General features: G+C 39.8%; 2 protein-coding genes across 3 annotated transcripts; both read right to left on the bottom strand.

The window, feature by feature from the left end:
- Positions 1-243: 243 nt before the first annotated feature.
- LOC306734651 (membrane-spanning 4-domains subfamily A member 4A-like) lies at positions 244-5820 on the bottom strand. Of its 2 annotated transcripts, XM_079216014.1 has the most exons (7): positions 5752-5820; positions 5376-5497; positions 4597-4707; positions 3938-3991; positions 2347-2505; positions 1596-1718; positions 244-1370 (listed from the first exon to the last, which is right to left on the bottom strand). In XM_079216014.1, the coding sequence occupies exons 1-7, from the start codon at positions 5756-5758 to the stop codon at positions 1332-1334; spliced, it is 615 nt and encodes a 204-aa protein (XP_079072140.1). In that variant the 5' UTR covers positions 5759-5820; the 3' UTR covers positions 244-1331. The 2 variants fall into 2 exon arrangements, with proteins under 2 accessions (XP_079072140.1, XP_079072139.1); XM_079216013.1 differs by lacking the exon at positions 5752-5820 and having other exon boundaries at positions 5376-5563.
- Positions 5821-7666: 1846 nt separating this feature from the next.
- On the bottom strand, positions 7667-15559 carry LOC306733666 (lysosome-associated membrane glycoprotein 2-like). The gene is made up of 6 exons (XM_079214944.1): positions 15443-15559; positions 13397-14022; positions 12668-12787; positions 10771-10837; positions 10228-10401; positions 7667-9581 (listed from the first exon to the last, which is right to left on the bottom strand). Exons 1-6 carry the CDS (start codon positions 15489-15491, stop codon positions 9442-9444), a joined length of 1176 nt encoding a protein of 391 aa, XP_079071070.1. The 5' UTR covers positions 15492-15559; the 3' UTR covers positions 7667-9441.
- Positions 15560-17174: the final 1615 nt, after the last annotated feature.

Below are 17174 nucleotides of genomic sequence, written 5' to 3' on the forward strand. Positions count from 1 at the left end.
TATTCTATTACTTTTTTTCAGTATGTTATATTATGGCTTACTTTCATCTTATTATTATTTTTACTTCTTATCTCAAATTACTGAACATCTCCAACTTGCCTCTGAGACACAGTCCAGGTAAACTGAAAAGGTGCCAGTGGAGCACGATATAGATATAGGTTTATCTTATCTGTGACTCTTCTTTACGGTCCAGCATGTTGGCACCTCACACTCGGCAAAAAAAAACGGCAACATTTTTAATACGTCTTTTATTTTCCATAAATGTTAGTTGCAATCCCAAAGGGAACATCAGTAAAGCATTATATAGGGAGTGATCATCATAAAGTAATTCATAATCTGGAAAAGAAATCTTCAGAAAAGCATTAATGTGTATAACTTTGTGATTTTATTTATGCTGGAAGCGTTACATTCGTTGTTGCCTCTGTAGAGGTGCAGGAATGACGGGTTTTTGTTGGCTAACCGTTAGCATCGCTCTGGTTCCCTCAACAAAAAGCCAATGCGTTTTTTCTATTTTTGCAAATCAACACACGTAAAAGCTTCAAAATTCTCGAGTGGGATATTGACAAAGGTATTTTATGTTGTAGAACAAAACTTTAAGTTTGTGTTAACTGCAGAAAATATTTCAGCCATTAACTTTGAGACAAGGGAACCAGAAAACCGAAAATGCAGAGGTTGTGTTTTAGGACTCATTCCCATTACACGCTATACAGTTGTAACTATTTACCTATGATTACAGTTAACATTAGAGTACATATAAAACAGACATATCTTGAAAAAAATATAGTTACATGCAAAGTGTGAGAACATAGTGATTTAACTAGAAATACTGAAATTCATTCTTAAGCTCCTCAGCTCATGAAACCTCTGAAGTTTGATTTTTCTCTTTTTTTAACCACTTGAGTGGAGTGGAACAAGCTGTAAATACACAATTGACACATGAACACCTTAATAAAGTTGCTATGAATATTACGTAAAAAAATACTTATTGCATATTCTCCACAGCCAGCAGATCAGAGCAGCATTAGCATTCAGTCGTGTTCTAGTCCATCCTCTGAATGTCAGAACAAAAGAGACTCCTTTAGCACTGGTTTGGTCTCCACCAACTCCCTGCTAAATGCTCCACTGTGTTCACCATATAGGCTTAAACTGTGTCTGTCTTCTGTGGGCTGCTGGACAGGTGGGTAGGTGTGTGACCACAACAACCTCTTTCAAATTACACATAGTCATTTGATCCATTGTTAATATACAAACATTGATTAGAGCAGCTTTAAATTTGTATTGCATTTGTAAGTAGCTGAAAAAGGTCTTCTGCGCTTGTCCACTTTGTCTCGTCACTGCTGGACAGGGGCCGCATGCACAGTGATCACCGGCTGAGAGAGACAGAAAACAGGAAAAAGAAGAAATATAAGCCATGGAATGTTGATTCAAAGTTACTCAAACTTATTGGACTGCATCTTTCATTTCCTCGTGTGGTTAGATATATTTAGCCATTAGTAGTAAAGCCTGTTATCCAGCGGAGCCCCATGATAGAACCAGATGTGGATACAGGAAATCTTTGCAGCTGTATTGCTACAGCTACGGCAGCATTTACTCACCATTTTGGGAGCTGGCGAGCAGCAGTTGACCACCTTGCAGCAGTAGACGGCCAGAGTGATGGAGATGGCCAACAGAGCAGCCTGAATGACAACAACCTCAGCAAAAAAATGGGTATGGGTGCTCTGGAATAGGGAGAATGATTTGCAGAAATGATGCATGGTCAGAATAAAGAAAGACAAAAAGAAAATAATGAAAAGCGTGAACAGACATGTTAAGGTTGCACAAAGCGGCAGCTGAACATGGGCACAAAAATATACGTTTTAATGATACACTTACACTGATATTTTAAGTGCTTCTATCACTTACACTTTAACTGACACGTTATCTGCTTTCTCACGTGAAGGGACATTTTAACTGTTACTCTTTAATTGCTTTAATCTCGTCATCTTCAACTCACACTTCAACTGCTTTTATCTCTCTGGAATCAAATACTGGACTTAAATAAAGGTGCAACTGCTGTCAGTGATCACATCATCAACTGATATTTCAAAATACAGAACGTTTTGGTCCCAACTCGGATAATATTTTCCTAGTTTTGGTCAGTCATATTTAGAATACAATTGTTAGAATAGTAAACTAAAAACTTGAATATCACTAATTCTTGAACAAGAAAATGAACACAACATTGCCAAAATGATAACACTGGATATCTGTTGCTAACTCTCTTTGTGCGCTAGATTTGAAAAAGGTAATGTAATCCAACTCTGAAACATGAAATAATTCTTCTCATAACAAACAGTTATAGCTCACCTCAATGTTCTGGCAGGTTTCTTCTGAATGAGTGCTGTTGGAATCATAGTAATAATTCCAGCAGGGGTAGGGCGAAAAATCCATTTTAACCAGAGAACAGATCAAGTTGAAGATAGAGCCGCCACAGGCCACAATCTGCATCCCTAAACAGGCCTTCAGCTGAAAAACAGAAGACGTATTCTTTCTACGACATTTACAGACTGGATAACACAGGAGACAAAGGACTTGACATTTAAATCCTGAAATTTAAGTTTTTGCAAAGGCAAATCATGTTCAATTTACTCGTTGTACGATGTATGACGATGTCATATTTAAACACTCATGTCACTTAACATACACTTTAACTTAAACACACGTCACTTTAACATACACTTACATTAACATTATCTGTTTGTCTGAGCACTTTATCTTACACTTGGTTTAATATCATTGCACTGTTGTTGTCGTTGATTGTTGTTTGTCTCGTCTAACGTCTCATGTCTAATGTATGCACCTTCCGCCTAGAAAAATTCCTCGTTTGTGTAAACATTCCTGGCAAATTAACTGATTCTGATTCTGATATAAATTGTGTAATGAATGTTATGAAGCGTCACAGCTGGTTTAACCGGCTCCACTCTCATCTGCGGTGTCTCAAGTCGTTGCTTCTCTGTTTCTTCACTAAATAGTTCTGTCTGTCGCTTCCAGTGAAAAGAGCAACGCGGCTGAATCTGGACAAGTCAGCCAGTGTCAGTGGACTTGTGTAACAACCGGCTCAACTTTACCCAGTGACTCATCTGACTTCTCCGAGAGGAAGTGACTGAAGTGACTTCTTTTTGTCACAGGGAAAGTCCAACAGTACAAAATGGTCTTCATTTCTCATGACAAGACATGTAATCAACCCGTTCTCACACCGCTGGCGTGGTCGGTGCCCCGTAGCGTCTGATACCGATGCATCGAGGCCCACCTTAGCATCTGTATACCCATCATTTGATGCTCAGAACAACTGATGTAGTGTAGAGAGCAAGAAAGCCTGCAGGGTTGGATGGGTGAAACAAACACATGATGTTCACCCAAGAGACCCCTGTTCATGTCCAGTGTGAAACAAGTCAATTTTGACTTACTTTACAGTAGTTTTCTTTAACAACTTATGCAAACTCACACTAATGACATAACAAACCAACAAATTTTACTTTACAAACATACTTGTTTTAACCCAAACCATGATCTTTTCCTAAACCTAACCAAGCAGTTTTATTGCATAAGCAAACCTAAAAACTAAATAAACCTATATTGAAATCTTATGTTGAAAACCACTATGCATAATCAGTGAAAACTGACTAAAAAGTGAAACTAGATTGGTATCTAATGCATCATAGTTTGAAGTGTGGGACCACTGATAGGTATTTGAGGAGTTGGAAGTGAGGATGAGAAATGCTCTGGTCGTTTCTGAAGGCAGTATGTGCTAGTGTTTTCATACTGTACATTGCTGATATACATACATACATATATATATATATATATATATATATATATATATATATATATATATATATATACTGTATATGTACATTGGCGATCATGCTGGTGTCTCCTCTTCAGCCGGGTAACTCACCGTTGGCAGATGGAGGTTCCCTGCTGCCACAGCCAAACTCCCAGCTATGGTCAGCTGTAAAGAGAACACACATCACACAAACCAAACATTTCAGCGTCCAGCCAGAGTTCCACCAGTTGACAGCACAGTCACTAGGATGAAAAAAAAATGGCTTGACTACAGCTAGAAGAGCAAATGGACATGGTCTCATGAATTGACAAGCCAAATATGTTGGCAAATACGAGTAGAAGTAAGTGAGTAAATAAAATCTGCTTTTGAGGTATATCTTTATATATATATATATATATTCGTTTGATTAACTCTTTGTGTATACAATACAATAATAGCAGTGAAGTTCCATGTGAACCTTACATAAATGCCACAGTGTCATCAGGGTTGTTGAGCTTGAGTTTGGACAACTTTACAATTGAGAGCCTGCAGAGTGGAGTTTGAAAGATGTAGTTTTTTTCCATCAAGATATTAAGAAACGTTGCCACTGGTTGCATTATGGGAATTGTAATTTTATTTTGTATTTGATCCATACAAGACTAAAAGTCAGCTTCTGATTTGATCCTTCTATTTTGAGTCTCTAACAAGTCCCCTGACTTTATGGAAGTACAATACTGAATTGTCATCACCTGTTGATCATGGTTTAATATGTGAGTGAGCCACGTGCTTACCAGCAGAGAGGAAATGAAGAATGGGATGTCAGCCTGCTTCAGACTCAGGCCTTTGGACAGAAACACGGCCACACAGGTGATCTGAAACACACTCATGCCAATCTGAGTGATCTGGGGACAGCAGAGGGGACACTTTAGATATATGATAGATAGAGATAGATATATGATAGATAGAGATAGATATATGATAGATAGATAGATAGATAGATAGATAGATATATGATAGATAGATATATGATAGATAGAGATAGATATATGATAGATAGATAGATAGATAGATAGATAGATAGATAGATAGATACATAGATAGATAGATAGATAGATAGATAGATAGATAGATAGATAGATAGAGATAGATATATGATAGATAGATATATGATAGATAGAGATCGATAGATCGATAGATCGATGAATGGATGATGGATGAATGTTTACTTTAGTCATCCCGAAGGGGAAATTAGTTTGTCACAGTAGCATAGCAAGCAAGTTACATAGAAGACATAACATATCAGGATTGAAAAATACTCAATATATACAACAAAACAGCAAAGCGTATTCATTTAGGAAATTAAACAATAAAGAAAGTGCAAAAATGAAAGTATGTGCAGTGACTAACAAATAACAAAAGCGGTGCTAGGGCTATTGCTGTTGATGTTGAGTCAACTGAAGGAGGATCTGGCCAGAGGGGACTTATTATAAAGTCTTATAGCATGTTTATGTTGAGCTCACAGAGGTCATGCATAGTTGTGAAGAGACACGCAGACGGACACACACTGTACCCCCAGAGCTTTGGGCTCAGCCTCCAGGTATTTCTCCTTCCGGTGGACGTTCCTCTGGAAGCTGACTGCGACCAGCGGGCTCTGAGCCGGACCGATGCCTTCCTCCACAAACGCTGCTGCATCTGCAACGAGCAACTCTCTCTTACTCATGTCCCACATAAACATATACACACATAAACATATAAACTGACATGCAGAGACGCACGAGCGTCGTGCTGCAGACGCGCGTGCGGCGGAAATCAGCTTCAGTATCTCAAGCAGAAAACAACATCTGGATTTCATCACTCTGCACAAACTACATAGATCTCCATGTCCTTCTTTCCTCACTTTCGACTTAAAAACGGCACATTTTTGTATTAACAAAGCATGTTTTTACCTGCCATGGTCACTTGATCCAAGATTACTTCCCGTTTTACAAGTTTTTTAGCGCTCCGAGACTGCTGGTCAGATGTTTTGCAATAACTGTGGATTTGGGTGTTCGAGTCCCGCCCATAGATGTAGCCTACAGGTCCCGCCCCGCGTCTGCCTGTCTGTCTGTCTATTTGTCTGCCATGACAACGTGACTCCAACTGCACGTCTTTCTTAAGAAACAGCTGTTTAAAACGGGGCTCCTGATTGGCTGAATGGTGGCCAATTAAACTCCGGTCCCATGTCTCCAAAAAAGTGCCAATCAAACAGCTGTTTGGAAGCCCTGACCGCAGTGAGAAAACATTTATTGAGATGCATTTCCTCTGCAAACTAGGTGGGGAAACGTTTTCGTAAAATAAAAATTTACCTTGACCATTTCAGTTTAGTTTGTTACTTTGTGAAAACAACATTGTTCTAAATAGGATTCATGTTTTCTTGCAAGTTAGTTTTATTTTCTCCATGCGATCTAAACACAGGATGCATATACTGTATGTGCATGTTATGCAAAAAAGGATAAATAATGACACGCGCGCGCACACACACACACACACACACACACACACACACACACACACACACACACACACACATAGAGAGAGAGAGAGAGATATCCGTTTTTATTGGCACAAGAAGTCAACAGCAGGTCAAAGTGCTCACACACTGGATAGCTGTACATACAGTGAGGTCCCTCCTTCCTGATCACGAGCATCACCTGATGGACTGAAAGTGCAGCTGTGAGCAGCTGACTGTCACTGAGGGACGTTTTCACAGGATGGAAACTCTAACGCCACATCCGGACATCCTACTCGACCCGCCATGACACTTTATTACATCAACACAAGCACAGCGAGTATTACTAAATGTAAGCCAAGTCAACTTTTCAGAAAACCTAAAGATTCAGTCCTTACAAACTAAAAACGTTCTCACTTACCTTGAGTGGTATCTGACATACAGATAAATCTGGTTTGATTTATTCAGGTTTTAATTTATCTGCCTTTGAGAATTCTGCTTCCATGCCAAAATAATGAAAGTAAAACTTACCAGCAGCTAGTTTTTTCCAGACACAATGTCCTGGTTACACTGTGTAATCTACAAAGAGTCCTGACAACAGTTCTCCGATGGAGCTACTCTCTTTGTATTTAAAGGAATAGATAGACCCTTTGGAAATTGCAAACAGCTACAGCTGTGGATTACACAGGGTGATCAGAATCAGAATCAGAAACCGTTCATTGCCAGGAAGGTTTGCACAAACGAGGAATTTGGTTAGGCGGAAGGTGCATACATTAGACGAGACAAACAACAATCAACGAAAGCAACAGTGCAATGATGTCTAAATCAGATAAAGATAAAGTGCTCAGACAACAGATAACATTAATGTAAGTGTATGTTAAAGTGACGTGTGTGTTTAAGTTGAAGTTCAAGTTAAGTGTATGTGGCATGAGTGTTTAAATATGAATTGTGCAGTGGAGTGACCGGTAGGAGGAGAGAAAGGAATAAAGAATAAAAACAAATGGTCCGAAAGAATGGTCCGAGAATAGTCCTGTGATAGAGTCAGTCAGTGGGGAACCCGGGCTCTATTGATGAGCCCGACTGCCGACGGGAAGAAACTGTTAGTGTGGCGTGAGGTCTTAGTCCTGATGGACCTCAGGGACATGGATTCTGGAAAATACCAACCACTATTCCATTTTTCAATGCTCTGAGAAGCATCGATGAAATTACATTCACCATCATTGTATAAAAGTGGCAACAGAAGTTTTAGCAGAAAAACTATCAAAACCTGAGTACATAAAACTGAAACCACCTGACGGGCTATATACCACTAAAGGTATGGACGAAATACATCTCTGTGTGGGGGAAATGACATGGGGAGATGCAAAACAATATACAATTCAATTTGGTTTTATTTGTATAGCCAAATATCACACATTTGCCTAATCTTTGCAACATATAGATCATGTGTCATGAGCAGGGTTTATGCTAAGCTTAGCATAAAAAAGGTTCACTTCAAGGTTCACTTCATTTGTTTTACTTGAGGCATTTTTAATCTTCAATACATTTCTGCTGTGAGGCTTGAAGCCGGTAGAATGATGCTAGAGTTTATGCTTAGCTTAGCATAAAGACTGAAAACAGATAGAATAGTCAATACGTGTATTTCCCGAAATGTCAAACTTCCGTTTTTCCTTTTTATTTTAGGCAGTAAAGTGTTTGAGAGTAGACTGAGCGAGGAAGGAGAGATGGACTCTGAGATGGATCAATGTGTTACTCATTGTGAGTCTAATCAGGATCAGACCAGACTGACCCACATGGACAGTCCATCTCTGCATTTCAATAAAAACACAGCTACTACGTATTGAATGACAGAGACCCAGGCAATCAAGTTGGAACAGCAGTCAGTGCAATTATTGTTGACTAGATTTTAATAATTCCTGCCGAACATCCCTGTAATTTTCCCTTTATGATAATCAATTATGCAATATGATCACCTGTAACATTATGGATATAACTTCCCTTCTTTTACAAGATAAAATCCCTAGAAGACAGACACAATATTTCCTTCTATAAAAAAAAAGGAATAACAAAACATTTCCACATAATGTTAAAACAATGAAGAAAAACTAAAATGTACTTTATCGTGTATTTCCTTAGACAAGTTGAATATAAAATGGGGCATACTTGTGTAATGTTGGGTTAGACTGATAAAATAAATGGAAGTCTTGTGTCAAAAATGGAAAATAAAATTGCATAATTCTCACAGTATTGCATACTAATAAACTGGCTGTCTATGGGAAAAATAACCTGCACTGTTCTGAACAGACATTTTGGTCAGTTTTTACTTCATGTATTAGGATGTCAGTCTGTAAAGAATGTCATTTTTAGCATCGTCGTTTTCAGTGTCCCAATATAGAAATGCCATTTCAGAGGATTGTCCAGCCTGATGAGAATACATTTGTAACTTTGTGTAATTGGCATAGAAATAAAAATGCTCACATAACGATTGGCTATGAGCAAGTTATATCTAAAAAAAATGTGTTTTATATTAAAAAACCTCATATGTATGGAGCGTGCCACTGGAATAATAATACAAAAGCTACTTTAAATGTTACATTTATTGAATATTCTCTCTTAAAAAAAACAACTTTAATCAATTATTCATTTTGTTTTTTTAGTGCTATAATTTGCTCTAAAGATGTTAAAACACTGTGCATTCTATAACATTTTGAGTTGTGATCAATGTATTAAATTAAACACACAACTCTTTTTTTTTAAGAATGAAAACAAAAATTATGTATTGGGAAAAAGAATATAATACACAAAAATATATGAAAATGGTTTAATAAAAGTAAAATTGTAATGCATTTTGTGACTCCATTTTAAAATCAAATGATTAATTCAACAATTAAAGGGATAGCATGATTATAATCACCACTTTCAAGACCTACACTTATTCCAGTGGCAGACTCCAGCCTTTACACTTGGAGCCTCTAGTTAGCGTCCTGTTAATAACAGCAAGTTAGGTCAACCAAGGCAGAACAGAACAGAAAAATGGCATGTTATATTTTAGTGGACGGACTCTCTAGCCCCTGAGAAAGACCCCAGCCACACAGACGTTGGTTTATAATAGGAGTGACCTCTGAATGGTGAGGCTGCCCGGCCTCCCTCACAGGGACTGGTATCCATCGGTCCTCTTCCTGCGGCCCAGCAGGTAGGCCACCACCACCACGATGATGAGCACCAGCAACGTCACTCCAACCGCAATGGCAACGCGGTAGTCAGGTCGGTCCGCAGCACAGGGCTCAGCTGGAACACACACACACACACACACACACACACACACACACACACACACACACACACACACACACACACACACACACACACACACACACACACACACACACACACACACACAGTGTGACTGGAGTGTGACAAAGTACAAATAAACACGTTTTGATCCAAGCCTGCTGATGAATGCCACTAGGTGTGTTAGTACACGATAAGCAGTAAATGCAACCGTCTTACCCAACTTAACCTCAAGCGATTTAACTGTGTAACTATTACGGATTGGTGGAAGTAATTAAATACCTGTACAACAGTACATTTTAAATGGTACTTGTACTTTACTTAAGTATTTATATTGTAAACTTCTCCACTATATCTAGTACTCCAGTCTTTTTTTAAATAGTGTACTTTTAAGTCCACTGGCTTGATCTTAGAGCTGTATTTACTATGTACCTTGCATATTTAACGTTTACTTAGAATACATATAATCAGTTTGTAACACCTTGCTTTAATTTAAACTGCACAGTACAGCTACTTTATGAAAGGAGCCATTCTATGTCGCGACAAATACATTTTGCTCAGTATTTGTATATTGCAGAGCACCGTCTAAGGAGCAGCTTCATGTCTTGATGAGAAGCTCTCATTAAGCCATGAACACACTTACGAGTGCCAAACCCGCCGCTCTTGGTTAGATTGAAGGCCTGCATGGTGTCTTGATCGACATCAAGGTACAGTCCCTTCCCCATGGCGACTGTTTCACGCTTGCAGGAGTAAGAGTGTCCGACCTTTGCAGTGAAGAGATGCATTGACTTGTTGTTGGCAGTGTACCGGGTTTGGCCTGCAGCAACAAAACAAAGAAATGTTCAGGTGCTTTCAGGCCTTATGACAATCCCATGACAACAAATGCCGATGATCAGATATGGAACTAAACCTGTTACGCTGCATTGCATTGAAAGTAGTTTGGCTGTTACCGGCATCACATGCTTAACAGTAACTCCACAGACATGTCCATGTTATTGAACACACAAACACATAAACAAGGAAGCTGTTGGCTCTCTATTGCTTCTTGTCTTTGTTAATATTTGACGGTGTGGCACAAGCCCCGCCTGTAAAGCACACTGATATATTGCAGTGACCCAATTAGTCTAAAGTTGAAACATTATAATGCTAGTACATCATATCTAGAGACCAGTATTTCCAAACTTACCTCCCGTGGTTAAGGGGTAGGAGAGGTTGAAAGACAGAGCATCAACGTAGACCATATTATCAGTGCTCTGAGAACAGGAAATAGGACAAGTTTACATTACAAGTGGTTATCCAATGGAAGTGGTGGTTCAAGGTGCTACATGGAGCAAACATGTGAGATATTGGGTTTGATTTCCCTAATAAATAAGACGAGTCATTGAGAGCATTGACATGCTGTTTGCTGGACTTTTTCACAGCAAAATGACAGTTTTACTGCACAGTTAAGATAGTTTGGCAGCACAGAGATTGTTTTACAGCACAAAGTTATAGTTTACTGCACAAAAGTAAGATAGTTCTGAATCACAAAACAAGATTGTTTAGTATGTAATGCTAGCTTCCTGTGGGCGGGACAATGGTGGTAAAACCTCGCCAGATAGTTCACCAACATAGCTAACAGCCAAGGAAGAAGTGATTGTCAGATAGATGAACTGAGTCGACCCATTTCAATCCACTGAGCATTTGAAGTTTTCTTTGCACATTTTTAAAGACTGTCTGCTTGTTTTGTTTTTTTCTACTCCTGTACAGCACTTAGTGACCGTTGTCTGTGAAAAGTGCCATATAAATATACTGTACTTACTCACTACTGTCCAGATTGTAAGTTGTACTTGTAATGCCACTAAATAGATTGATATGCTGTACAGTAAATCTTCTTGGAGTGAATCTCTTTTTTCAACCCGTTCTCAAATATATCTGCATTATCTGTGCAGAGCAGGTTTAGTTGATGACCGATGGATTTTAAGTTGATAAAATACCTGAATTCAAAATGAAACACTTTCAATCCTCTATTTGTTTTGCGGTCTGACACAGCTCTGTTTAGTTATTCAAATAATTATTTCGGTTTTTAGCTATTATTCTTAGCACTTGTACTTTACTACTTTTGAAAGCTAAAACTTAATAGTTCACATCCATGTCGGTCCAAAATGTCATCACTTCATCAAAGTGGATGCTTCTGCCAAATTTGAAGGCTTTCCTGTGAGATCACATTCACAAGAATGGGTTGGACCGACACAGCAAGCTTGACCCATGACCAGAACTGAATCAGTTAATCCTTCACTCCACAAGAGACAATGAAATAAAGACCTCTGGGTCCTGGAACAGAAGTATGAAAACCTCATACAAAATGGCATAGAGATTTGATATGATAAAAAAATAATGAAACATAACGTTACTCAACAGTATGTTTTGCAGTTACATTTTTATTTCAAAATCAATTTGTTTACTCTTTTTAATTTACTTTACTGAATTTAATAATTCAATATCTGTTTTTGTGTACTTTAATAAGCACTATTACCCATAAGTGAGGGTGAGGTATTTACACACGCTGGCACACTAGTACAACTTCTAGTTCTCTGAATGCTAAGAAATAAATGACTATTTAACAGCTAAACAAAAACAAAAACTAAATAGTTTTGATAAAGGTTTAGACTGATTAATCACTTCGGCCAGATATGAACTAGTTCCTGATCTTTCGTTGTGAGGATCTTCTACTTTTCTCTGTTTTATACCCTGGCAAACTGCATATCTCTGTGTTTTGGATTGTCGGTTGGACAAAAGAAGAGATCTGAAGATACCATCTTGAACTCTGAGCAACTGTGACTTGTTTAGTGATTTTCTCAATGAAGAACATGTTAAAAAAAACACCCAAGCGCTGTGGAGTGAGGCACTCCCTGTCACATGCTCCCAGAACAGGCTTGTCAACTAAACTTCCCCTTTTCAATCACTGTACTCAAGACTTTTAGTAGAATGCTAAATCAGTGTGAGCAGGTCAAAGGTAAGATACTGACCTTGTGGCCTCCCCTATCTGCAGCTCTCAACATAATACTCAAATACTTGTGACAACGCTAGGACATTAAAAGTACCTTGTTGAACATGAAGGTGATTGTGCCCTCGTGGAAGACAAGGGTAAGGTTGGCCTTGGTGTCTTGACAACTTCCCGTTGCTCTCGTCATCTTTGGCTGAACAATGAAGGTTCCATTTGCCTGAATGATAAAGAGAGAGATAATCGAACAATTGGATGCCCACTTTGTGTCTGAATGTAGAACACAATACACCAACAATATTACCGGGTCATGTAGAATTAGCAATTGTCATTTGACACAAATATAACATGCATCTAACCTTCCACAGACAATGAAATGCGCCACAATGAGGAAATAAAAATGTCACTAATTATTTTTTTCAATTCCTGAAAATAGGATACTGACAATTGCATTGCTTGTTGAGTCAGAGGCTCGTGCAAAAACTTCTATGTTGACACATTTTGAAATGGTTTAATAAATCCCTTATGCTGCGTTCACACTAAAAGAGTTACGAATTATTCGCGCGAGTAGATTACATGTTAAGTCAATGCACAGACGCGAATGGTTGCGAAAAAGAAAATTATTCGCCGGGCGGCGCAGATGAGACGAAAAAGAGATACGAAAAATTTACTTTTTCTAAACTCTTTTTCGCGGGTTGAAATATTTACCGAAAGTGTTGCGAAAATTCACAAGGCTTTCGGTGTGAATGCAGCATTAGTTTCTGGATATGCTCAAACATTTAGCTCGGTTCACCAACTTTGCCGGGCTCTAGTGACTGGTGAAATGTACCTTTGGTGTTGCCAGTCGGATCTGTAGAGCCATGTGAGCCACCAGGCAAGTCACATTTTTGTCTGTCATCACTGTGTAGTTTCCTACAGTAATGTTGGCGGCGGGAGTAGGTTTGGGAAAGGGAGCTGGGGTTGTAGGTTTGGTGGTGGGCTTGGTTGTAGGCTTGGTGGTAGGTGGGGTGGTGGGCTTGGTTGTAGGCTTGGTGGTAGGTGGGGTGGTGGGCTTGGTTGTAGGCTTGGTGGTAGGTGGGGTGGTGGGCTTGGTTGTAGGCTTGGTGGTAGGTGGGGTGGTGGGCTTGGTTGTAGGCTTGGTGGTAGGTGGGGTGGTGGGCTTGGTTGTAGGCTTGGTGGTAGGTGGGGTGGTGGGCTTGGTTGTAGGCTTGGTGGTAGGTGGGGTGGTGGGCTTGGTGGTAGGTTTGGTGGTAGGTGGGGTGGTGGGCTTGGTTGTAGGCTTGGTGGTAGGTGGGGTGGTGGACTTGGTGGTAGGTGGGGTGGTGGGCTTGGTGGTGGGCTTGGTGGTAGTCGGGGTGGTGGGCTTGATGGTAAACGCTTCAGAGCTAAACTCCTCCGCAGGGTTCATGGTTCCAGAAGGTTTGGCATTCTTTTCATCTTCAGCCAATGACAGTGCTTTGGTCAGAAGGACAGAGGGAGAAACACATTTATTTCAAGGTTCATACATATACCAAGAGCAAGCTAAAAACACAACATCAACATATTGTCGGCTTTAAAAAAAGTTGCCATGGGTAACCAGGTAGCAAGCGATTGCCTATTTACACATCTAGCAGGCGCAGAGCAACGTTATCATTCCTTTGGATTTGTGCCACCTGATGAATGCATGTCCAATTTTCTCGGTTTACTTTGGTTTGTTCTCCATTAACTTCTGAGAACAATACTTGCCTCTTAGCTGCTACGTGTTCTTCACCAGCTACTCCCTACCTGTGTCTTTCTGCTGTTTGAAGCTGAGCAGGTAGCGCACAGTGCAGTGGGTTCATTAAACCACTGAGAGCCATATCAGCTGTTGCTGGAAATGTAGCTGGTGATATGCTAATATTCAGGCTGTAAAACCAAAACAATGAGCTGAAACAGGCTAAAAAATAATACAAGTGAAGTGAACCCTTTCACAATACACAAAGTTATTGAACCCATTGTGAATGTGAAAATTACTGAATTGTGCAGCTTTAATGTTTGTCCACTAAAACTTCTGATCTTTGAACCGTCAGCAGCTAATTCTTTTTAAACAAACAATCAAATCAGCAAGCATCTGCCTCACATTTGATAACGTCAACTGGTGTCGCCACATGCAAGTACACAAGTCCGCACTCCGCATTTATGACGATGATGATGAGTTTCCGTGCGCAGCTTATCTGCGTGTTCAAGCAGTGTTTATTGGAGAGTCCCATTGGAGGGTTCAGATAGAACACAGCTTGGCTTTTACAAGTGTAATATTACGGATCATGCTCAGCTTGAGCCAGATAGACTCAGCAGCCATTAACAGTAAATACACACTGACCCCCAGTCAGTGGTCACCATTAAGCAAACAGCCACCCAAGAGAACACAAATTGCATAATATAAAATGTATCTGAAAACATCATTAGAGACCATATGATGTATGTATCTTCGAGTAACTGATTTGACTTGCACTTCGAAATAAGATTTAATTAAAAATGTAAAAATATGTGGCTAATATCCAGCGGGGTCTGGGCTTCAACTCAAGTCTTCTAAAAGAGAACAGCGCTCTTCTGCCAGCAGACATGTGACTCAGAGCTGAAACACTATCGAAAGACTTCTGTTCCCTAAACAATCCAGGAAGTCACACTCATACAGTGGTAAAAACATACCCTGTCTCATATCCACACCGAGTTATTAATACCACGGGGACTATTTGATAACCCGATGAAGGCAATACGCAACACAATCTCATTATACAACACTTATTTACGTAGTGGAGAAAAACACGGGCTTCGTACAGAATACGTCCTTCAATAAACGCCTATAATAAATCTTGCGCACGTGTTTGCCTTTATTGAGGAGTTGGAGGAGTCCTACCTGAGACGGCCCAGCAGGCTATGAAGGCGAACACAACGGCCCTCTTCATCGCGGTGACAGGTGCTGACTGGCGGACGGTACCTCGTTCACTGCTCAACTTTGTCTGACCAAAGCTCAATGTGCGACAACAGCGCTGCGTCTTCACAGATAAATAAACTGCCGCGTCAAGCTCACAGAGCCACACCACGTCACCGGAAAAGGCGGATTTAGAAAAGTAAAAGTGTCGTGAATTGTCAGGGAAAAACATTTTATTAGGTACAGTCGGTGATACAGGGAATTTTAATTGTACATTGCAAATCTAAACTGTATTATATTAAGTGGCTTTGATGGGTTTTCTGAGTGGATTAAGGAGTTTGAAACTCCTTCTGGGATCCACAACACATTTGACAATGAGGATCTAATTGTGGAAGTTTTGAATAACAATATATTTTTCATGATGTATATATATTAATATTTCACACAATGCCTTTTTAAATGAAGATCCGGCTTTTTCTTTTCAAAAAACTCCTAGGGCCGGAGGGAACTCCAACCCGCTAGGGGTGTTACATGAGGAATAGCCTCGTCAATAATAATGACAGTAACTAAATCATTACCACAATCTGGGGGAACGAGTTATGAGCTTTTAGTCATGTGTTTGTTTATTTTATTTTGACTAACCGGAAGCTCGAGTGTTGACTGAAGTGCTGAGCTCATTTAAACTTGCGAACTGATAACCCACCAGGCAACTCAGGAAACGAAAGTTACGCGACAGCACAGAGGGAAGCCGCGGCCTGAAAGAGGAGCGAAAGGTCGCGTGTTATTTTCCACCGAACGAAACGAAACCTTAACGGTGTCAAACTGGAAAGACTGCTCGAGCACACACACACACACACGTGCGCACGCACACACGCGCACAAACACTGCAGACACATACACCAGACCGGCTCCGTGACTTTGTTCATGTGATTACTTTCCCCGCGTCGTTTAGGAGTACATTTATCATGGCCACGCACGGGAACGCGCACTGCAAGAACAAGAAGTAATAGCGCCAGAAGCTCTCGGATTCCGTAGCAGAACTGTTTCTACTGTATAGTAGTGTTAGTAAAACCTGTAGTGGTAGCAGTATTAGTACGGTAATACTAGTAACATTCATAGTAGTTGAAGTAGTAATAAGTCATTATTGTAGTAGTATATAGCTGATGATAATAATAGTGATAGTACTTCTAGTAGCTTCATATATAGTGGTAGTAGTAGCAGTCATTGTAGTTATAGAAGTTGTAGTAGCAGAACTAGTTGCAGTGCTAGTGACACTTAAAGTAGAAGAAGGCCAATGAATGTACTAGTACTATTGACAGTAGACAAGTACATGTAGTTTATTAATATGACAAGGCTTAATGCTGCTGTGAACATCTGCAGTCGACAGACCACTGAGGACATTTCCTGACATCATGTGACACAGAAAGAGGAAACAAGTTTTTCCCAAACCCAAACACACACACACACACACACACACACACACACACACACACACACACACACACACACACTCATAAGCAGGTGGTTCACAGTGACACTGCTTATTGAGCTCTGACATATGCAGCCGTATGCTCATAGTCAGGCCTGTTGTCCCCTTAATCTCGTGACTTGTATAGCAGATGCTTTTGTAGTGCTTTGAATGGCACGTTGAAGTGACATTTTGAACTGTCAGTTTGAAAAATTACATGTGCAAGTTGTTCCATTAAAAAAAACAATA

This window comes from Taurulus bubalis (assembly GCF_910589615.1).
Source record: "Taurulus bubalis genome assembly, chromosome: 3".
Classification (NCBI taxonomy): domain Eukaryota; kingdom Metazoa; phylum Chordata; class Actinopteri; order Perciformes; family Cottidae; genus Taurulus; species Taurulus bubalis.

Excerpts from the sequence above, each read along its gene's own strand:
- LOC306734651 (XM_079216013.1), bottom strand. The coding sequence starts at position 5,540 with ATGTTTATGTGGGACATGAGTAAGAGAGAGTTGCTCGTTGCAGATGCA. Across the intron at positions 4,708-5,375 it reads CTGAGCCCAAAGCTCTGGGG|ATCACTCAGATTGGCATGAG; the intron begins GTACAGTGTGTG and ends TGCTGTCCCCAG. Across the intron at positions 3,992-4,596 it reads TCTTCATTTCCTCTCTGCTG|CTGACCATAGCTGGGAGTTT; the intron begins GTAAGCACGTGG and ends TTCTCTTTACAG.
- LOC306733666 (XM_079214944.1), bottom strand. The coding sequence starts at position 15,491 with ATGAAGAGGGCCGTTGTGTTCGCCTTCATAGCCTGCTGGGCCGTCTCA. Across the intron at positions 14,023-15,442 it reads AGCCTGCTGGGCCGTCTCAG|CACTGTCATTGGCTGAAGAT; the intron begins GTAGGACTCCTC and ends TTCTGACCAAAG. Across the intron at positions 12,788-13,396 it reads TCCGACTGGCAACACCAAAG|GCAAATGGAACCTTCATTGT; the intron begins GTACATTTCACC and ends TTTATCATTCAG.